General features: G+C 41.4%; 1 protein-coding gene across 4 annotated transcripts in view; it reads right to left on the bottom strand.

Annotated features, from left to right (window-relative positions):
• Window positions 1-3,651: 3,651 nt before the first annotated feature.
• ARHGAP8 (Rho GTPase activating protein 8) overlaps window positions 3,652-23,270 on the bottom strand; it is an 82,406-nt gene continuing 62,787 nt past the window's right edge. For all 4 annotated transcript variants that reach the window (XM_074825595.1, XM_074825597.1, XM_074825596.1 and 1 more), the window contains 4 exons: window positions 14,867-14,944; window positions 14,055-14,183; window positions 10,961-11,064; window positions 3,652-4,342 (listed from right to left, as the gene is read on the bottom strand). In XM_074825595.1, the coding sequence (XP_074681696.1) occupies window positions 4,145-4,342; window positions 10,961-11,064; window positions 14,055-14,183; window positions 14,867-14,944 (509 nt within the window). In that variant the 3' untranslated portion in view covers window positions 3,652-4,144. The remainder of the gene's footprint in view (window positions 4,343-10,960; window positions 11,065-14,054; window positions 14,184-14,866; window positions 14,945-23,270) is intronic.

The following is a 23,270-nucleotide window of genomic DNA, read 5'->3' as shown; positions in this document are numbered from 1 at the left end:
ACGATGCTGGAGGACACTGGAATCCTTTGCTTCATTAGGTGCAACACGCTGAAATGGCTTTTCCAGGATGTGCATGGAGAAAGACAAAAAAAATGGTGAAAATGAGGATTGCTGCACCGGGAAAGGCAGGAGACCTTTCACACACCAGCCACGTGTATCATTTAACACACGATTTACATACTCCTCAAGGTCATACCTTTGGCTTCAACTTTTTACTTAAAGCAGGGTATGTTTGCTGCTGACTTTGTAGGCAAAAACATGTTAGAAATTAACAGAGTGGGAGCAGGAAGGTGACTGGCCAGTAGAACTTCAACTGAACACGAACTTCTCCCTTCACCAACTACAGGTGCTGGCAATAACTCCCTCCGACTTTCTTCCCCCACCCCACAGCCACTGGAAAAATGGGCGTTGGCAAACCTACATTTTCCATGGTTGTGAAGACAAACTATTCAGGAACTGAAGATGGGGGGGGGGGTGACTGTACTGTCAATCCCATTAAAAGTTCAACTTGCTACCTAAGTACACATTGAACACGTGAATAAAATATCTGGGGATTTTCTATTATTAGTCTCCTCATGAGTGGATGCATATATTAAAGCTTACAAGACTCTGAGAGATGCTGCTCGAGGAGTGTGGCACACTCTGCACACATGTAGGTGATATTCATTTATGGAAGTTTTTTTGTAAGAATTGTAAAGACCCCCCTTGGTTAATGACATCCTTCAATCTTCTTAGATTTCTTCATAGATCCAAGGTAGAAAAGTGTTCCCTTCCCCCTTTGGTGCTTGTTGCTAGAGGCATCCTGAAAAATCAGACTCATCTTTGGACCAATTTTCAACTCCTAACAGCTCGGTAAACTAAAATGCTTAGGCAATTTATTCTCTGTATATAGTCAGGTAGGTAACACTTGATTTCTCATTCCATGACTGCATTTTATTGTTTTAAACTGAAATCCAGCATGTGTGTTTCCAACAGATTATCTCCATAATCACTTTCTTTTTGCTATGGAAATGATCTGAAAATTGTTCTTTGATATGAGAGAAGAGTTCACAAGGCCACACTGTACAAAAGCTGGAATCGTGCAATTATCATTTGTAAAGAGAAACTGTTATCAAAGTAACTGCAGGGGACACCTCCAGGACTCCTCTTAGTCAGGAAATTTGAAACATATATTTCTCTAACACGAATTTCACTCCAAACCCTTCTGAATAATTCATGAGAGCTGATTTAATGTCATAGTTAAGTCTGGCACTCAGGACAGAGATCGGAGGCTTCTGCCGCAGATGGAAGATTTCGCCGGTTCATTGGAGGGGGGGGGGACAGAGCTGGGGGCTCATCGCCCCGAAGGTTTCGGTACCCAAGTGCCTTTGATTTGGGCAAGTGGTGGGCAGGCTTGCAAGGAGAGGCTGGGGTGGAGGTGGGTACCCTCCTTATTTCTGTCTCAGGCTGCCTGCTGGGGTGGCAGGAAGGTGGAGCAGGAGCCCCCCACCCGCCCAGTGCAATCAGAAGCAGAGCCTCTGCTTTTCTTAAGCAGCATCAAATTACCCGCACTGACGGGTAACAGCTGTTCTCTGTTCTCAGAAGGAAGAAGGCACCTTGAGATGAGAAAACGCCATTTTGTTCTTCATTGCTACATGAGAGGAGCTATAAATTGCTGGGAAATGGTAGTTTACAAAGCACTAAAAGGAAGACCTGCAGTTTGGTGTGTGACCAACGCTGAGAGAGTGAGGCTTGTTTTAACTATCACTTTGTCTGTGTAGAGGCAGGTAAATCAGCTGAAGGGATGCTCCTTGTTTGGACTTTTTACTGCAGTAAAAGGGTCAGAGGTGCCCCGAGGGCTCGCTCACCAGCACGGCTGCTGCCGCCAAATTCCCGCTCTCTCCCAACTCAGTATGAGTTGGAGAACTACACCTACGAGGTACCACCCTCCCCAGGCTCCGGGGACTTTCTGAGCAAAGCTGACTTCCAGGAACTCAGGATTTCACCCCCCAGAGCTCTGGCATGTTACTGGGCTAATAAAACTATCACATTCCCAGTACGCACTGAAGCCTAAATGCCATTTGATGTTGTCAGATTTTTGGAAGAGGACATGGGGAAATGGAAAACAACCATTTTATAGGACTTATTGGCATTTAATCCCAAAGCACTTTTCTAATGTCAGGCGCTCCTTCTTTTTACAGACAGCAAAACTAATGCATCTGTATCTCAACCGAGGTCAGAGAGTGGCCAAATACTCAGGTTTTGTTAACTCCCAGAGGCCAAAACCCCCACAAGAACAGGGTGCTGATGCACTGACCCATGCTGCCAAGTCGCTGAGCAGTGCTGAGCGTAACTGTGTGTGTTTTTCGTAATGCAACAAGGCTAGGATGCTGTCACGGATAGCTCAGATGTAAAACTGGTGAGTTGCAATACAAAACTATGACGGTTTTATCCCTGGCAATCGCATTTTGCTGAAATGCAACAATCGTGAATATTTGTTAATTATTCTCTTTGTATTATAAAAGATTTTATATTTAAATGGGAGTCATAGGTGATTATTACAGATAGCCAAAAACCAAAAAAGTTGTTTTTAAGACACTTGAGGGACTGGGGAAAACACACAACCGTGACACAAGAAGTTGGTTCTAACACATCTTATCCTAAAGCCTCTGTATTTTTCAAATTTTAATCACTGCCTAATGCTATAGATGACACCTACTGGGCAAATGAAGGCCTGGCACCTCCAGCATTCCACAGCCTTCTGAATTCTTGGGTATTCCCTAAACCACCCTCCACAATAAGGTTGTGTTGCTCCCTTTACGAGAACCTACAGGATAACAAGTGGCTCTGCGTTTGCAGAGGAGGGGAGGCCTAAATTGTTCCACCTGAGACTTACTTCTACTGAAGTCTAACTAGTCCCTCCATTCCGTTAGCTTTGTACACGAGCAGGAAGACCAGAACAGGAGGGAAAATACCACTTACCTTTTTTTACCACTGGCTATTTTTCTTTTGCTTTGCAGGCAGCTATAATGATAATTTTGTTACACCACCCCATCACCAGTCAGGGTTTAACAATGAAATAGCACTGTGTTCATCAAACACAAATGATATTGATGGCATAGTTAGAAAACACTGAAAATTCTCCCTTTATGCTGGTTAATTATTCACATTGGGACTAATAATAGACTTTCGATGTATAAAATGATTATAATGATTAAAATATTATCCAAGTTGTTGCTCTTATTGCTTCCTAGAGAAACCAATTTGAAGAGCAAATTTCTATCAACTCAAACTGCAAAAGCATGCAGCCCAAACACGAGGGGTACTCTTCTCAAAGTTAGTCTATATTCCATATTATGCACTCACTGATACAGCTCCACTGATGAAATTCCCCAGTATTTAGAGACAAAAACCCCATAAGATTATTGCTCCCCATTTGAACTTACAAGAAGAAAAAAACTGCCACGTGCTTTGCATGTGCAGCTACAGTGATTAACTTCATATACGAGATATTTGCAAGCATAATTAGTTAGCTGCCTGCACAACTCAAATTACCCAGGAAACACTTTACTCTCCAAGTAATTGCAAACCTGATGGGCCACAACTGCCCACACTGTTTTGTGTAAAACAAGACGCTGAAATATATGGAAAAATAGTTTAGAAATTGTAGTGTCTTAAAAATTGATCTCATCTTTATTAACTTAATAGGGAAATGTCTAACAAACTTGTATTCAAATAAAAATAAAAAATAAAAAAAAGAAGAAAGCTGTACATTCAGGAGTGGTCCAGAACTTAGCTCTGCCCATGCAGAAAATAATGGCACATAGTAAGGTCTCCAGATCCCCAAAGGAATGACAGACTGGCACATAGTGTCGTGATTTTTTTTTTTTAACATACCAGTTTCTGTCAGCTGCTCAGGTTTAATAAGGGGATTCACTTTGACCTATTGGTCTTTGAATGTTCATGTACATATTCTCCCCACCGTGATGAGACTATCGGGGACACTGTGCTTCTCCCAACATCTTTGGTATTTGGAAAGCTATAGAAACTTTAGTCTGTATTGGAAGTTTTCTTCACAGGCGAGAGCCCTGAATATAAAGCTTCAGTTTGAGGCAGGGAGACCTTTCCCTCAGGCAGCCATACTCCATCCTCCTTTCTGGGAGCACTAAGGTAAGATCTCACCAGGCACTGTTCGGGAGTTGAATACATTCGTGTAGAAATCTATCAGTAACTCAGTGAAGAGATTCAGCGGTACCAGAGCACTCAGGGAGGCTGTTCCTTTCGATGGCCAGATCAAATTCAAGCCGAAGACACAGGCCAGGCTGGATGCTGTCATTCTGTTATATATGCTCTCCTGCGAAACCTGGAAAAACATAAACACGAGTAGGTATATGAGTACGTGTGCCCCAGGGAGCGAGAGACGAGAGACCGTCCCGTACTGAGGAGTACACCCTGGCCACGGGTACAGCACTGGCCGCTCAGCAGCCTCAGGGCTGACTACACAGCCTAGAGCTATAGGGCCTCTGGAGTCTGGGTCCTCCAAGTACAAGATGAGATGTCAGTAAGTCAAGCAAAAAGACCGAGTTCTTTCCTTAGGCTAGGAAAATGAATTGTTTTCCATCCTTCTGTACGGAATCGGTTGCTATCTCTGCTGGGGGGCAGGGAAGGGCAGCATAAACAAACAGCTACCCCAACTGCTTCAAGTCCTCTACAGAACAAACCTTGGGGACTTCTGAAGTTGTTTGCAAGGGTTTAGAAGGTTTTTTTCTCTCTCTCTTCCAAGTACTTCCACATGCACCCAATTCCTCTGAAGCAATGGAGGTGAAAATGGGCCGTCGGTAAAATACCCAGCACTGAAACCTGTTCTGCACCTGGATGATGTGTCCTACTTCTAGCTGTAGATCTGAGCTCAGACCTGGGGAGCTGGAGTATTTATTTTTTTCTCTGTGTGAACTTGGCAGGGAATTTGTGTGTGTTTTGCTCTCCTGCATTACATAGCTGGTATCTAAAGCCCAGTATGGTCTATCTGGCAAGTTCTCTGTTACTGTAAAGAGCCAGCAAGCTGAAGGTGCTCCCGATACCTCCTGACACGGGTAATTCAGCCAGTTCTTCTCAGGTTGATGGTTGCAGTTGTTAACCAGTAATCTGTTACAGGAAGACCGTGCAGTCACAAACTGATGTACAGGTTACTCTGAAGCTGTTATCTCAGAACAAGGAATTATTGGGCAAAATCTCCTATGTATTCCTTCTGCTACAGTTTCAAGCGGAATAGGAAAGCAAAAATTCTGTTTCTCAGTGTCTCTCCATTTCTGCCTTGCCATAAAGCTTTCTGAAAAGGCAGCTCTGTAGTACTATGAAAAGCCTGAGGACACTAGAGGAAAATCTAAGAAACACTTCTTAGCATATGCATAAATTCCAGTCGCCCCCAGCCCAGTAACCCAGGTTTCATTCCCCTCTACTTCCTACAGCACAGTTCCACCCTCCACGGTGTTTTACCCAGCAAGGAGGCTATTTGCTCAGCCTTGAGGGGATAAAACGCCCTTTAGACACTTGTGCAGGATGGAAGTCTTTTCCTTGGGGGACATGAAGAAGCACTTACGTGCCCAAAAGCATAAAATTTTCTTCCTAACCGTATTAATTTTCCCAATAATTGGTACTATTTTTCCCTCCAATCTCTGCCTCACCCTTCTGGGACATCAGGGCTACTGTGATGCTACTTCTGCTACAAATATTAAAGGCTTTAATTGTTTTTAAGGTCATGAAGCAGGGCTGGATAAAGGCAGGAGATATTTGGTGCCAAAGAATTGACTTCACAACTTGAGAATAAAAAGTCGTCAGATTAAAGAGCCATGCCTGCTTCATGACCTTATGCAAAACCCACATCATTCTCTGCAGAGCACGAACCACGTGTAACCCGCTGATCTTCACATACTGCTCCCGATGCACTATTTAACAACATAGAAAAACCAACAAGCGCATCTCATTCGTTTAATCTGCTTCAGATGAGATCAGCGCCAACAAGAGTTCATTATACTGCAGCAAGGTAGCAAAAGCTAAACTACCACCAAAATAACTGATGATGGAAAACAGTAAGTTCCCTGTTAACAAGGAGACACGGGTATCACCGTGAAGGTAGCTGGACAATGAAGCTGGAGTTTGGATACTAATAAATATAACAAGGTTGGGGACTGTGTTCTGGCCCTTGGGTCAAGTGGCTCATGCTGGCTGCATCCACACTGTGTAACGTTGTACATGTGAAACCCCTGTGGATTTGTCCTCACTCCAAAATTAGTTTTTGGTGTTTCTTTCAGTTGAAAGTCTCTAAAATAATGTGAGAGCTACAGGCCACCACTCTGCGTTTTCTACATCCTAAGGCCTTACGTGTTTAGAGAGCAGGTGCCCTGTGATGGCACAGAGGATGTGCAGTACTGGAGGACAGGGGAGGGTGGAAGGAGCCAAACATGTCGCAGTTGTCTTCCCTGGTTTTCCGGAGTGCTCCCTGACACGCTCTCTCCTGCAAGTCGTAGGCAGGTGCTGTCTTCAAGCGCTAGTTGAAACACACCCAGCTTAACCCAGCTGCTGCCTCGAAGGCCAACGTGTCAGCTCAAAGCAACACCACTGCCACTAGAGCTAGATTTAATTCTTCTCTTTAGGCCATTTCAAACAATGTTTCTAACTCCAAGATGAAACCATCTCTTCCCACCCGCCACCACTCTGTGAACGTTCCAAGGAGACAGTCGATGTTGAAATGATCAACAAAAATACCCATGACACAGATTCTTCCCTGAGAGAGAAAATCCTTAAGATAAAATGAAACGGTGATTATATCATCGGAGGCAGAGCTACACTGAGCCTTATCTGTGAGTCATCCATGAGGCTGACACTTGGGAATTCAAGGGAGACACCACACATTGCTTCACTCCAAAACGCACAGTAATCCATTCCTCAGCAGATCCAAGAAAAAGTGTGCAACTGAATCAAACTCCACGACAATCTTTGCTACCTCGCCAAGCACTGCAAGCGAGGAAGCCGCCCTGTCACGCCAGTGGCGATGGCTTCATCCCTCCCCAGGGGGACCAGGCTTCACACCATCTCAACCCCCTCGCTACTCCAATGCCAGATTTCTTTCTCAAATGACACGAATGCATCCACTTCGTCTACAACACCATCATGAGCAGCTGATGTTTTCTTCCACCACTAGACTGTGGAAGGGCAGCACGCAGTCAGCCAACCTCTTTATGGGCTACCCCTCTACATAACTGCACTCCAAAGCTACGTTCTAAGAAATATAAATTTTATTTTTAGCATTTGGACTAACCCCCTTAACGCCGCCTTTGATTCCCTCACGAAGTTAGTAACCATCATTTCTGTTTCAAGTGAAAATACACTTGCTCTGTCAATTTGACAAGCTAATAAAAGACAATTCTCCAAGGACCTAGATCCTATCTTTGAAGGAATCATCTGCACATCACAGAAAAGTATTACAACAAAGAACTACACAGCTCCAGTTTGTTGGGTTTTTCCCCCCTTTCACTGGAACACGTATATTAAAAAAAAAAATCATTAAGTCACGACAGCCTATATTGAAAGAAAGTCCTCTAGAAAGATAAAACTTGTACCCTGCAAAACACATCATTGGGAATAAACACTGAAGATTTAGTGCCACATCAACAAACGCCAAATATACATCTTCACTATCCCAGAATAAACACCCTACTACCCCCAGCAAAACTGTGATGATTTTTGAATTCCACGTACTTGCATCCCAACACCCTCATGGATATTGCAGGAGTGAAACCAGGCAGACGCTACGCTACTTAATGAACTTAAACAGTGAAATACAGAGGGTAGAAACAGCCAATTATCAACAGCTTTTAAAAATGTAAGGACATCACCATCTCTTTGGTTTCTCAGTTGCAGTGCTGAAAGAACTTCAGAAAACGTTTTCAAAAGAAAATTACTAGATATTAAAACACCCCCACAAACTGACTGGAAATATAAATTCTTATCCCCCACTCTCAGCTCCCTTGCAGACATGCCAACTGCTTGTATCTGCTCCACGAGGCTTAGTCATCTAATCCTTCCCAACATGCCCCGTCATCTCCACCCCCAAGCTTTGCTGGTGCTAATTACACTTTTCAATTGGACAAGCGATTGAAACAAAACATTAATTCAGAGACTTTTTTTCCCAGCTTGTACTTCGCTTTAACTTTGCTGCTTCAGTTACAGCTCTGAAGTGTAGCCCATGGGCCCCAAAACCTCGTCCAGCTTTTCTAGTTGGTCCAAGTCTGGTCAGCCAGGTCAGCCACCCTTCCCCTCATCAGGCATGACTGCAGGGACAGAAATGAGCAGCGGAAAGTGTGTAAGCATAGAGAGGGGGCTGTATCAGCTGGTACTAAAACCAAAGACATGGTTATAAAAACACAATCTAGACAATATTACTGCCTCTACAAACTTTCCTGATTGTTTAGCCTTAGACTGTCATGGGAAAGTACAATTATAGTTTTCTACTAAATGGTTTCTGGCTTCAGAACTGGGTAACTGTAGGCCTCAGAGTGCTTTGCCAATTTGCAAGATGACTTCTTTGAGCCTTTTAAGTTTGCCTGCGCATTCATAAATGCACTTCGCTGCACGCGCAAGGCAGGGCTTGCAGAACACAAACAGTTGTTCGCACACACTCATCTCTTCTGAGATCATCTGAGCAAGCACGGACATTTTTTACAGACATAATTCAGGGACCGGCTTGTGAAAATTGGCCTTTGTTTCCCCTCTTGCTCCTGGTTGCCCAGTTCTGCCTAGGGAGGTCAGTCCACTACAGCTCCAAGAGGACCCTGCAAATCCCTCTCTAGCGACCAGATGTGCTGCGAAGCGGAGATGGGCAGCTTACACCCCCCACGGCCCCCTGGGCTCATTCCTGGAAAAATCGCTGCCAATCGAAATTTAAAGAATTTGGACCTATTTTTTAAATTCAAGTCTATTACTTCTGTAGGAGTTGCACTGTCTTCTTGTAGCACCCTTGGACTAGAAGGAGATGTTTCATTAAGTAAAGGGGTTGAGACTGCAGAGAAAAATGGGGATTTTTTTTTTTTTATTTCTTCCACAAGCCTGTATCAAACCTGGAGTGTTCAAAACCTGTATCCGGTGATTACAATTCATCCCACTTCATGAAATTACCACAAGTACCTCTCGCACTACTCAAGGCTGAGCTCATGGAAGAATTAAATTGCCTCTTACATGTAAGAAGGTTGATGCTTGCAGGTAAAAACTAGGATTATTGGTAGAGTGCTCTGTTAAAGTTTGAATTGTGGCAGCTTGTGCAGCACGCCGATCTGCAATGAATAGACACCTCCAGCTCCTAGATTGTTTCACGTTCCCTTGACCTTTCCAAATGCAAATATTCCCCGAGACATTAAGGATGAAAAGCCATGGATCAGCAAAAATTGCAGATCTGAGCGCGGGTATTCAGCTTGATGCTGTGCTTTACATAACAAGGCACACTCAAAAATAATGCGATGTTCTGTTGCCCAATTACAGAAAACACTATGTCGTACTTTCGCACACCTCATTAACACCTCAAGTGCTCAGCTCTTAAGAAGTGCGTTGAGATGGTGCATCTATTATTGGAACAAAGTCACTTACGCGATTCATAACACTGAAGAGAGAAATCAGTTGCTAAAATAATAGCAAATGACATGAGGATTTCCTTAATAGCATTAGAGTTCAGCTAAGCAACAGTAAACGAACATGTGAGTATTACGGGAACCTTGCAAGTGCTGAGCGAGTGGGGGTCGTATCAATGTGTTTCCTTTAATCTTGCTTTTCTCTAGTGTTTTGATAGAAAAAGGGATTAAATGTACTTGTTTTTGAAATATGCTACTGGCTAGAATATGTCAAACATGATTGTAGCCCAAGAACAGTTACTGAGGGCTAATTCCTCCGCTGGGGAAAATCAGCATCATTCCAAATACACGATGGCTTTGGTGGGCTCTTAGGACTTCTGAAGGCTAGATCACTTTGTTCAGGTGTCAACACCACCGTGATCCTCAGTTTCAGGCACCTGGGTGGGAAAAATGTAATCTGGAAAAGGCAATACCTTGGATAAGGCAGAAGGAAGGGAAATTTACACTCCTGTTACTGTCTTTTCCTGCACATAAACTGGCAACCAAAGGATGTCACTAGGCTAACCACAGAGCTATTTTTAATTGATGTTCCCCAAATCCCCACATCAGTGGGGTTTTCAAAAATGGGTTAAAAAAAACCCCCAGCAAATCAAAAAGTAGGACAAAAGACACATGATTTTATTGATCCTGAAGCATACCAAAAATTCTTGCAAAATGGCACGGTCAAAGTTTTTAATTGAACAATGTAGTAAATTACAGGATGAAAGGCTATTTTAAATGGGAAAATGTTATTTGTAAGATTTAATATAAAATATTTTGCTGGTTGCTCTAAAGCTCATTAATGTTTCTATCATTTTCTAAAATGACACCAATTTGTTTGGTGTTTTGGTTGCCCAAAATTTATACTTTGGAGAAAAAAGGTGATTTCACGTAGTTTTTCTCTGGCACTGAAAACTACACAACCACTATTTTCAGGCTCTTTTTCACTCCAAAATAGGGAAAAAACCCGAAGACTAGATCAATAAAAACATATGTTTGTGAATGTGGAGTCGGCGGGGATGGGACTTTTAAGTATTCCAGTACAGGCACAGTCCCATTTAAATTTACACAGTAGTTTTCATTACATCTAAAGGATTCCGTGGTGAAGGGATGGCCAGACCATAGCTTAGCGCTGACTTTTATTTGAACCAGAGGGTTCTGCATCCTGAGTTCACTCCATTAGCAAGTACTGCACAAAGACCTCACCACATTTGTACAATTCTTCAGTTTTATTTTCTGTGGAGATTTTCAATGTTGGATTAACAAGAACAGATTTAGAAAGAAAAGGGTGGCACTACTTTGGAAATTTTGCCTACACTCACCATATGGAGAAAGCATATCAGATATTTCAGAACAACGTAATTGTGTTCAGGAAGTCCTTGAACGATTTGTTTACATCTGGTGACTCGTAAACTGCTCTCCACACCTGCAATATCAAAGTCAGTATTAGTTTAACTCAAAAACATCGAAATATTACCAAGAAATAACTGCTTATTTATATCTGCTGGAATTTCAATATCCATCTGTAAAACTAACCACAAAATTCAGCTCTGCTAACCTCCACCACCGACGTAACAGTTAGGGTTATCCCTTTAAGTGACCCCACCATATTTTGTATTACCACATATCTGGCTAGGACTAACATCCAGAGTATTTTCTCAATTCAGTGAAACAGCCAAATAATTTTTTTGCTAGAGAGGACTTTCAAAGGTCTTGATTAAACTCTCATTATCTCTCCATGCACTGAATCCAGACATCTACATTTTATGCCCTAATTTTATTCTTCCTGAGACATAGTCCTGCCCAAAATGCTCTTTTGGCACTCTACTAACTTCAAACACACTGTCTCAGCAAAGATTGATGAGATGGCCACTTGGGTGGGTAAGAATCTTCTGGAGATGAACCTCAGCAGGCTCATTAACTCATTTCAACAGATGGGCAAAACCAGAACTGGACCCCAAACTCCTTTGCATCATCTAGATAATCTGGGTGAGAATTACACTAACACAGGATTTCAAATGCTGTTCCAAGCGATTTTTTTTTTTTTTCTGGAATATTGTAATTATTTTAGTCCCAGAAGTTTAACACCAATGTGGACATAGGTCTGATCATTACCATCATGCCTGACCTAACCAGCCCATTTGTGCTGATGCTTCTTCTGCATGTTCCGTTTCTCTCTATCCCTGACACAGCCAGAGGTGCACGCAAGTACGTGAGGATACACAAAATTCCAGCCTGTTAAAGGTTCCCTTATGGTCTGAATTAAAAACATGAAGCTATCCTGTGGTGAGCTGTGTTGACATTTTTCCTACTGCAAAACTACCAGTTCCCGTAAAACACAATAATCTGAATCCCAGTATTTTTTTTTGTCAGCTTTCTGCAGAGTAAATAATGCAGGAAGTGTAGCAATACTGGGTAAAGGAACCCTTTCTAGCAGTTTTCATGACCAAAGAAGTTCTTCGTCAATTATAAATGTCAAGGTTTTATTAATTTTTTTAGTCACTCAGCTAATTTATTTCACAGCTCCTATCAGTAACACTTTAAAAACACGTTTCAGATGAGACTCTAAAGAGAAAAGTTTCACTATCACTTCATAGTACTGTAAAGCAGAGATACTGTATTTCTGGGTTTGCAGGTTAAGAGATGTAAGAGATACATCACACACTGCTCTGGTGTCTTCCAGAAGACTGAATGAGAATTTTCAAATCGTCCCCAGACAGCTGTCTGCAATCACACCTTTTCAAAGCTCCCTTCTGCACTGTATTCATAGACAATATGCCTTTGCTGCAGTCCAGCTTGGCTCTCAAGCTTAAGATCTTTTAAAATCAGGATATCACCACAGCACCAAGAAAACATAGTGGACATCACACTGCACAAGAAGAAAGCCCAAGGAGAAATTCTCTTAAACTCCACTTTTCAATGTATTTTGACAACATTTCAAATGCCAGTAAACTCCTCCCAGTGTTCCTAGGACAATGCATTGCTCTCAGCTTCTTTTCACTTCTTCTCATTTTTCACTTGGCTCTATCACAAAGTGGTATCATATCCAGAAAGACAGCACAAGGTTGATTCAGTAAAAATTAGCATTTATACATCCTTTTTCCAAATTTCCCCTGTTCTCTCCAGTTCTCAGTGACTCTCCTTAGTCCCTCCACTTCTACCGCCTTCCTGTGAACCGACCTGTTTTTCTCAATGCCCTGAGATATTTATTGTGTGAACAGATGAATCCTCGGTTTGGAAGGTGCTGATCTACAGCCATGCAAATAGCAAAACAGTACAGAACTTCAGAGAATTCTGAACATGACCCGATTAAGGTTTTTAATGGGAACACATGAATAAAGTTAATGACATGAAACAGTACATGCAGATGCTAGTGATGGGAACAGCATGAGAATTTTACCTAGTGTATCTAGGTACAGTAAACTTGCTGTACTTCTACACTTTACAAACATGTAGCAATTAAGATTTATCCCCAGTCTGAATCATTTTGCTGCCCTACCCCAACAGCAACAGTCATTATAGTCATGATAACCTACCTTTTGCAACAGCATCAGCCCACGGTTAACAGAGCTATGCTAACAGACCCTGTTGGAAGCTGTACCCCATTTAGATAGAATTTCCTCAAAAAGCAGGTTTTGGAAAAATGCGTGCTTGTGACTTGTGACTGGAAGCTCTGTGGATTTCCTGTTAGCTTGACTATAGCCTGGATGGCAAAATACCAGTCTCTACAAGCTCTAGGTACTAACTCCCAGATATTCTGGCATCTCAGATATTCAAGCCCCATTAATTAGGGGGTTGCCTTGCCAGCATTATAAACTCCTAGTCCCTGACAAAGGCCACATAATGAAAGTTTTATAATTCACAGTTTCATGTAGTGCCAGATCTTTAGATAATCAATGCATTCTCTTCTCATGCCTTTAGATCCTTTCTTCCCCAATATGTTATCGCATGGAAATAGTTACAAAAAAAAAAAATCACCTCCCCACAAATAAAAGGAAAAGAAAAAAAAGGAAAGAAGCACACAGATGACCAACTAAATTTTGCTTCTACCATTCTGCCAATCTTGCTGCTAAAACTGAAGTTGCTCTGACGTAACTTGTATCACTGAGACTCAGTGCTGTGCCACGACATAAATCTGGAGCCCTGACAGTTAGAAGTCTGATCCAATTCTTAATAATACAGTATGATATAGAGATAAACCAGTAAACCTTGCAAAGTAAGCAGAGATGGTCTTGGAAACCCTGACCACCTTGCTCTGGTACAGATTATGAGGTTGTCCCTCTGTGGCTGTAGTGAAGCACTAATAATATTACATACCCACAACTGTGTCCTGGTTAACAAACAGCAGTGATTATGTATTAGCCAGGTCCAGTTCAACTTGCTGTATAAATTTTTCTAAAGCTTGTTTATACTCACTGGTGATTCCAAGGATATGATCATAACACTCAAAGGTTAGTAATGGCTGAGGGAGTTCCCTAAGGAAAGTCTTCAGGATAACAGCAGGAATATGGATATCATGATAATCATCAAAATTCACAGACTTGCCTAAAAGGAGAAGAATTAAAAAAAAGAATTAAAAAAAAGCGGTGTGTAATCATGTGTTTTACTTTTTCTTGAAACCACTGCTTAAAAACTGTTTCACACTATACTTTGAACAGAAAACCTCTTGGCATTCTGCTGCTGGTAACTCCTGGCATTTTATTTTCGTATTTTTCATAGAGTTTTACTAATCTTGCTGTAAGAGATTCTCCCCATAAAGGCATTTCAGAAAATGACTTCACGGGGAAGTCAGTGACTTTCAAAATTACTTCACTACATTTCATAAATTGTATTAGGTAAAATTATATTTCTTTGCCATAACCATGGAAAAACACCAGAGGCAAAATGACACAAAGACATTGTACGTCCTAACTACAGTAACTCGATGTGCATAGAGGCAGTATAAATGTTTATGAAAAAACAGACCATTTTTGACTCAAACCATATATTCATTAGCTGCCACAGCTTTTCTAAGCTCTGGTCTGACATCGACTGGTGACTTGCTATTCAGTAAGCACTAAGTGCCTGTGCTACCTTCCAGGTTTCTGTACTAATGCTCTTACTATGTTATTTTATGTTACAAATGGTTTTACAATTAACTAACCATAAGAAAGCTAGCATTTCTGCTTCACCAACAAACCCAAGATCAACAAAGCCCTCACACTGGCAGTGGTATGATGACAGCTTACCCTGATTGTAGAGCTTCTGAACATCTTTGATGGTCTGGATGCTGGCTGACCTTCTGAAGAGGCCCTCTACTTGTAGTCCTGAAAAAAACAATTAATGCAGGTCTCATCTGTAAAAGCTGCCACTCTCTTGTTTTACTCCGTAACTTCGGTTGAAAACAGAACAGAGAGAGAAGGTTTGGGAACAAACTTGATACACTCATTTTTTGGAAATAAAGTCATTGAGAACAGAGCATACAATCAAATAATTTTGCAACATTGCCCACAGCGCTTTCCTTAACATGTCTCACAGAAATACTACCACCTTTCCTTAAGTGTTTTAGAGGGTCTTGCCAACTGTAATTTTTCTTTAGAAGTAGTTTTCAATTGCACCTAATGACACAGAAGCAGGAGATTTAGATTCACCAGGCTGCTTATGTACCCCCTCTCCTTACGTACCCTCCCTCACTGAGAGCATCTGCAAACTGAGCCCTAAACCACGCCTGTCAATCTGCTATTCTCCTTGCCTTAAACCTTTAGCAAACTAAAGAGGGGATTTGTAAAGATTCCCTAAGCTCCCTCTTCTGTCAGAGGGTGAGACAAGATCCATTAGGCTGGGGAATGTTTCATAGGATTTCTTACCACTGGCAGGATACTGGCCTCCCAGTTTAAAGGTAGTTTGGGGCAGACCACTGCTCCTTCCACCTCTCTCTGGAAGCCAGTGGGACTTAACTCTCTGTCTGCTCGTGGTGTTTTGAAATACCTGATCCTAGTCTTGAGGCACTGCTGAAATATTTATCATAATTCTCCTGAAGGGCATGTCATTTGCTTTTATGTTGTGGACTAACTGAAATCTGACTTCAGCTACAGAGCAAAAATGGCAATAAAATGCTTCCAATCAAGGATCTAATTTGAACCACAGCTTTCAAGTAAGTTATTTATCTGAATTATTACGCAAAACAGGATGGGGACAATCAGTGTTACTTTTCTTGAGACTTGTGGTACTTCTTGCTTTTGAGTTTGGTAGAATCCTCATTCCCCTCTCTCTCTCCTTCTCTCCAGTTTGAGCTGCTCCTTCCACCCAGCAGGTAATTAATGCAGTTTGGCTCACATGGAGTCTGACCCGGAGATTTCTCCTGGAAGCAGAATAATCTAAAATATCACCCAGTGCTGGTCTGACCAAACATAAAATCGCTGACAGTTTGAGAACAGTGGTAGACCACCCCCCGATGTGGAGGGACTGCGGTACGTTTCTTTATGAGTGTGGAAGATCAGATTGACTTTTTGATTTTTTTCATGCTTATCTTTCAGCAGGTGAGCAGCCAGACTGAAATCAGTGTTTGTGTGTTTCAACTGAAGTACACACGCATCTATTTGCACAATCAAGACACTTTATGGTGTTCTAGAAAAATTTTGAGTCGTACGTTACTGAAAGATACTCGGTCAATCTTGTAAATTCACCCAGGTTGCACGCGTATTTTGTACATGAAAAATTAGTAAATTAATAAAAGATTCCTAAATTAATAAAAGATTCCCTACAGAATAGCATTTAGTATTGTTCACAGGAATTTAAATCAGTATACTAAAAGAACTGATAATTTACTACTGTAGTAAATTTTCACAGACTTTTACAAAGAACCCCAAGCTCTACTTGGAAGTGCTTCACTGACTAGATTTAGAGGCTTAGCTGGAGTTTAGCTAAGCACAGCTCCTAGTTACTTCCTAAGCATTTATGCCCTTGCCTGTTAAATTCCAGGTTGAATATTAAAATTTTAGCCCACGCACTCAGTTCTGGAAGGTACAGTATGACATCTCAAACTACAATATCTAAGAAGGATATGTGTGGTTTCTAAAGGAACCAAATAGACAATAATTATGATCTATTTGATGGCTTGCTTTATTCCCGATCAGATCATGTTTCAGCTGAATAAAGTAACGGCAAATAACATCACTGTAGTAAAACTGTTCCGTTAGATTTATAGTGCAACCTGTCTAAAGGCACGCTTTTGGAAGTGGCAGCTGCAAACAGCTAGCTCGTCAAGGCATTGCCCTCAGCAAACAAGAAACACAATAATTTCCTGAGAATTTGTAGAATTTTATGCTGGCTGTCAGTGAACTAGAGGTTTTCTGCAGAAACAAGTCTTTCAGAAAATGGACATCATAAATGCTTGCAATTCAGTTTGCAGGAATTGGTTTAATAGTTAATGTTTTAATCTGATATGAATCTCACCGTATAAACTACAATGTAATAAATATCAATTTTTAACATGTTTATGCCTTTATTGGCTAAGCTTTCAAGAGTCTAATTAAAGACATTAATCTGTAGCATAGACAGCAGCTGTACTTGTCTGGCCCTTCAACCCATCAATGTTACTGTAATGGCACATAACACTGAGCTCTGGCTGGATATATTTTTTGGAGGGGGAAAAGCAACTTTTATCCTCATCTGCAGAAATCTGGGATACAGGCGATATCCCTGCTTCTCCCAGAATTCATTTACCAAGTCAGCTTGAAAGTGAATCAATATACAGCAATTTGTTTGCTCACAGGTGGCAACAAGCCAACTATCAAAGCAGGTATCTCCAAATCCTTTTTACATTTGTGGGCAACCTATTGAAATGACATGACGCTAATTAAACGTAGGTTAGTACAATGCTCAGGAAAAAAGAAAAAGCTGTATTCTCCTTCTAAAGTAAAAGAACCCCAACAGCAAAAGAGCCACATCTTTTTTGCATAAAAGATGCTCAGACCAAAAAATAATATATTATAGCAATTTTAAAATAAAGCATGGGTCATAACTTCAGCCTACTGGCAAACAGAAATATGAGTCAACAGCAGTTATGCCATTGAAGGGGGAAAACGATGAGCCTGGGTACAGAGACAGCCCTTTCACAATATATTTTTCTGACTTCCGTGATGCATACGAGCTGAGAAGGATACTTTTTTTAGAAGTTTGTAAGTCTATTAATTGCTCTCAGTGCTTTCTGTGTTTAAGCAGGGCGGGGGAAAGCTACCCGAAAACAGGGTTTGAATGATGGTGTTTCCCATGTCACATAACCTGAACGGCATTAGCATATGCCCCCAACTCGGGTCTCAAAACAAGGGATGGGAAGGAGGAAAGGGACCTGAAGCCTCTCGTGGTTATTTCACTGTGATGGATAAATACACAGCCTTATACACAGTCAGGAAATACTTTATCCAATCCTGTCTCTTCCTTTTCAGGCACTAGGGAAAAAAAAAAAACCACAACAGTTCTTGGAACTACCATAATTAAGCCAACAGAAGGTGCCCACGCTAAAATAAAATCTTCTTTTTGCAGACAAAATACATGCCAGAGCCACCAGAGTTACGGGATGAGGATACAGAACTGTCTGAAGACAATCCTGGTCACTACAGCTCAAAGTATTCATTTTTGTCCTTTTAAAAAATAATTTTGATGTAGTCTATTTAATTTTTGTTAGTAGTGTTCATCCATCAAATCCTGTTTACAGCATGACTCATGTCAGCTGTCTCTTTGAAGAGAAATATTTTTTTGTGTGTACCAGTTGAACTGTTTTGCCATTAATAGCACGTGGAACAGAGTCCATAGAGAACCCCAGCCCTGGAGCAGCCGTGCTTGCCAGAACGCTGCTAGGGGATGACTGACACGAGCACCCAGCCTGGCCTTTCCACTGCTGATAAACACGCAGTTGCATGTCACTCACATTTGATCAGTGCTGCAGAGCCTCTGTTGAGACAACCCGGCACAAACTGCTCCCTACCCCTCACCAAAAAAATACAGATAGATAGAGATCAGTGGACTTGTGCTACCCTGCACTAAACTCCCGGGAACTAAAAGAGCAAAATTTAATTTTAAACATTAAACGCTATACGGCAAAATGTAGTATGTGACTAGTGAAGGAGCCATCTGTAGTCAATGAAAAGTGACTCCGTGATTGAGAACTTAACTGAGTAATTATTTAAATGTCAGTAATCATAAATGAAAACAGGCAGGCACTTCATTCCACACTGAAATAAGATGGCTTTTACCACAGTAGACAAAATTTCACCGTGCAATGACACAACTGTGTCACACTCCGAATTAATAAACTGTTGCTAAAAATACTTAACTCCCTTCTACCCCCCCAATCAGTTGTCCCACAGGAAAGACACAGAAAATCAAAACTGATAAAGATAAATTAAAGCAACACATGCTGTCACATTGCTGCAAACTTGTCAAAGAACGAGAGATGAGAAAATTACATTCTTTTTCTTTCAATCATCCTTGATTTGAGGGTTGCTGGCATCCAAAACCTTTGTTAATTTGTCTGCTTTCAGAAGAGAAATAGCAAAGAGTGAGCATCTGAATTCCTTCTGTCCCAAATTGAGTTTGGAAATGTTTCTCTGGACTGGGGTCCTGCCAGCTCTCAGGAAGTGTCCATCCTGATTTGGAAGCGGTTTTCATTCTCATTAATACAACTGATTTAGACATCTTCTTGCAGCTCACCTAATTCTAGTAAGATTCCTTTTTAAAAATTAGAGCTAGTTTATTTCTAATACGAGGACTGATCAGTTTCTAGCATATTTTAATTGTCCATCTTCAATGTAACATCTTAAATGCCCAAAGCAGTGGCAATTGTGAATTTTTATGCTTAAGATGAACCCAAGATTTTTTTTTAGAGCCAGAATACAAGTTTGAGGAGGAGACTGTAGAGCCTTCCCTTCCCCTGTAGTCTGTGCAATGAATACAGAACAAGTGAGCGTGACGTCTGCAGTTTGTAAAGATGATTTGCACTAGAAGGTGCACAGCAGATCAAGGGCAGGGGGGAAGAGAAGGGACAGTTCCAGCCCTACTGAAAAGCTGAGCAGCACAGCAAGGACGTAGAACTGTTCCACAGAACCCAAACTGTAGTTGTGTCCTTGCAGTTTTGAACAGCGCAGTCTCTAGCCTTTGGATTTATGAATGAATATTCTCAGTTTATACTTGACACCTCTGAACATAATTTATTTACAATGCCTGAGCACCAAAACCACAAACTGTGCTTACGACAAGGTTCATTTTTATTTGATGGCACGCGAACCAGTCTTGGGATTTATCTCATCTCCATGAACCCTAGGTAAAAACATGAAAACAAGAGAGCCAAGAACTCAGAAATGTTTATATGGCCAATGTCAAGCTTTCCCGGTGTTGCATTTTTAAAAGATATTTGATTGATCACAAGAAGTGGAGGCCAGGAGGCAAACTTGCTAAGCTGCAGCAATCCAAACGTATTCAGAATGTGTAACCATCCATCTCTACCCAACCTGACTATCACCACCAGGATGTATTCATCCACAGTAAAAGAAAGGAACCAAAACCTCCTCCATCAGCAGGATTTGTTGTGCTTCATGGAGGGGATGAGGAGGAAAGATTAATCAATGTTTACCGCTGCTTCTGCTATTGAACAGATAAAGGACAGCTTTAGTTGTCACTATAATCATACCATAGGACATTTATTACTTTATCATTAAAACTTCTATAGCATGGTTATTACCATTTCATTTACAAGTCTGAGTCATCACCCAGGACTCTCCTGTGGTACCACGAGACAACATTGAACAAAAAGTTTGTGCTGCAAAGCACTTCCAGTCAACAAAAGAGATGAGGTAAGAGAGGAAGACTCAGCAATGGGGGCTACTGCGAGGTAATGTTCCTACTGGGGACAGTTATCGTCGCTGCTTTATAATTCTGTAGTGTGATTCCTTCACAATGAGTTTATTGTTCCATTGCTTCTGAGCTGCTGCCGATCCCACACAGTCTCTTTAGTAATCAGTTCTCCACCCAATTTTCTGTAGCTGTTTTCTTATAGGGACATTCAAATGTTATCAAATTTTGAAAATTTTAGCAATAATCCTAGCAGGTTAGCTTTGGTTTTGAATTGTTTAAAGCATGGACAAGCATGTTGTTTATCCTTTGGAGATACTCTCTAAAACAAAATACATTAACAAAACTAATCCTACCTATATATTTCAAATTGGTATTTTGCATAAAACCAATACAAATGAGTGTATTAATATTTGAGATAGGCTTGAGCGACATTCCTGCCCTTTGTAACCTATTTGACACCTTCATGCAGGTCTGAACAGTGCTCTTTATACCCACCATAACGAATCAAATAAAAATTCCCTTAAAAGCTGTCCTCTGACCTCCAGATGTTGGGGGGTTTGCAAACAAAATATGGATTTTGCCATGAAGTTTTACTTTTAGTGTGTATCAGTTAGTACACTCAAACTTAGTTTAAAAACTAAGCGAGCATGGTGAATTGTACTAATACTGACCTAACAAACACCAAAACCACCAGCCACACACCATCTAGCTTTTAATTTATCATGATACCTTATACCCAGCCTGCTTTTCTAGAAAAAAAGACATGCAAGTAAAAGACACAGCAGCTTCATTCACCTGCACAACCCCGTCCCTGAGCGTTACGGAACCCACGCACAGAGCGATGCATCCTCCGCAGCGTGGCTTGACTTAGAGCTCTGGTTACCAAAACGGTCGGTTAGAAGTGACAGTCCCCATTTACAGTCTCACCTTGGCACAGAAGAGGTTGCTGAGGACACGTGGGGACAGATTAACCAGAGAAAGAAAATGACTACCCTGGGCTTTTTGGAGAAAAGGGCCTATGAGCAAAGCATCCAGATCATCACCACCGAAGGAATGACACCAGGTTAGAAACACTTATGAATTGTTCTGACAAGAGAATGAATATTCCATTAACCAAGACAATTTCTCACAGCATGGTAGATAAGGTAGTACACATACACACACAAAAAAAAAAAATCTTATTTAGTGCAAGTGCAAGTCAAGCCTTGCATTTATAAACTAGACAGAAGAACAGGTTGTGGTTTTGAGGCTGAGCATAGAAAAAAAAAGCATCCTCTGGTTTGCTGGTTACTATGAAGATCTAGTCACAAATGTGCTATGTTAAACCCACCCTTCCTCTCTGGCCTAAATCATCAGTTGGGTTCAGGATGATACCAACATCTTACTTCTGAAATTAAGAGCACTTCTCTGCTTTGGTCCAGAAGATGAACTCTGAGGCTTCGTCTGAATGAGCTGATGATTTTCTCAGCTACTCAGAACCCATTTTAGGAAACCAATTCTTCCCTGTGAAGGTTAGCAGGAACTGAAATCAAGCATTCATTTAAAATTCAGTATTAAAAACTTCAAAAACATTTTTCACTCTAAAGTGGAGCTAGAACGGAAGCGGTGAAATGGCTACTTTCTTTTCCTTTGTTGAAAAAATAACATGAAAAGTATTATAGAAATTAAGAACTTTGTTTACTGTGTTTATTGCAATAGTGTCTGCGGCAGCAGCCATAGTAGATTATATAATACGAACAGATGTAGAGGAATCTCTGCTTATGATGGATTCTTTAGTCTTTGTTAAGGTTCTGGGTGACTTATAACTGGATCCCGTGAGAGTCATCTTTCTCAGAAACATGCAGTCAGATAAATATATGAGGAAGAAACCTGCACTCACTGTCATAATGTTAATTTGGCTGCTGGGGATGAGGACATGCTTGCTGCTGTCAGAGCCAGAGCCCACTCAATAACTCGTAACAAGAAGGGGAGTTTTGGCTCATTTCTACAGATGAAGAGGCCTCCACACTGGGAAGAACACTTCTGCCAACAGCGTTGTCTGAAACTGAGGCAGAAAATTTAAACATCAAGGAGATAAAAATGTGACATGAAGCGCTCTGTCAAAGGAACTGTACGCCTTAAGATGAAAAAGGCTGGGTGAACTTTAGAAATGGAAAGTTTCCTTAGCGTGGTGGATACTATTGCAGGCTGGTGCCTGGTTTGAGTACCGCCACAGCTCCTGCATCAGGTCTGGTCAAGAAGTAAGAGCCTGAGCAGTACGGAGTGGACTTAATGGATGTCAGAGGGTCTCTGATGTTTCAAGAAATCTGCTGATGGAGCATCATTTTGCAGAAGCTTCTGTGATCTAAGTCAGAGTTTCAGAAAACTGATTTCAGGTACATAGAGGTGAAAACGTAGCGATAGGAAGAAAGAGTGGAAATACAGCACCAGGGGGTGAAAACCAAAACCCTCTCCCTGCTAATTCTGCAAGGCTGGAAACTATGCCAAAATCAAATGGAATGGGGTAATGACAGTAATTTTTGTCACTTCCGGAAGATGAACTGCAGCTTTCGCTGCGCTCACGGCCGCGTCTGGAGTGCAAAGAACGCTGCCAGTCAGCCTCCCAGGGCTGTCAGCACGGGAACCAACACTCGCTGGAGCTGACGGCAGAATTGAGATATTCCAGATTTAGAGAAAGAGTTAAAATCGTAGCAGACAGCAGGTACAACAGATACCTGCACACTTATAATCAAGTGCAAAAAAATGCATGTCTATCACCTACTGCTTAACAGCCTTGGCATGGCAGGTACTTGGCTTTCAAGC

Source organism: Strix aluco, chromosome 5, assembly GCF_031877795.1.
Source record: "Strix aluco isolate bStrAlu1 chromosome 5, bStrAlu1.hap1, whole genome shotgun sequence".
In the NCBI taxonomy this organism is placed as follows: Eukaryota; Metazoa; Chordata; class Aves; order Strigiformes; family Strigidae; genus Strix; species Strix aluco.
Note: the sequence above shows the minus strand (reverse complement) of the source record. Positions and strands in the feature narration are given on the sequence as shown.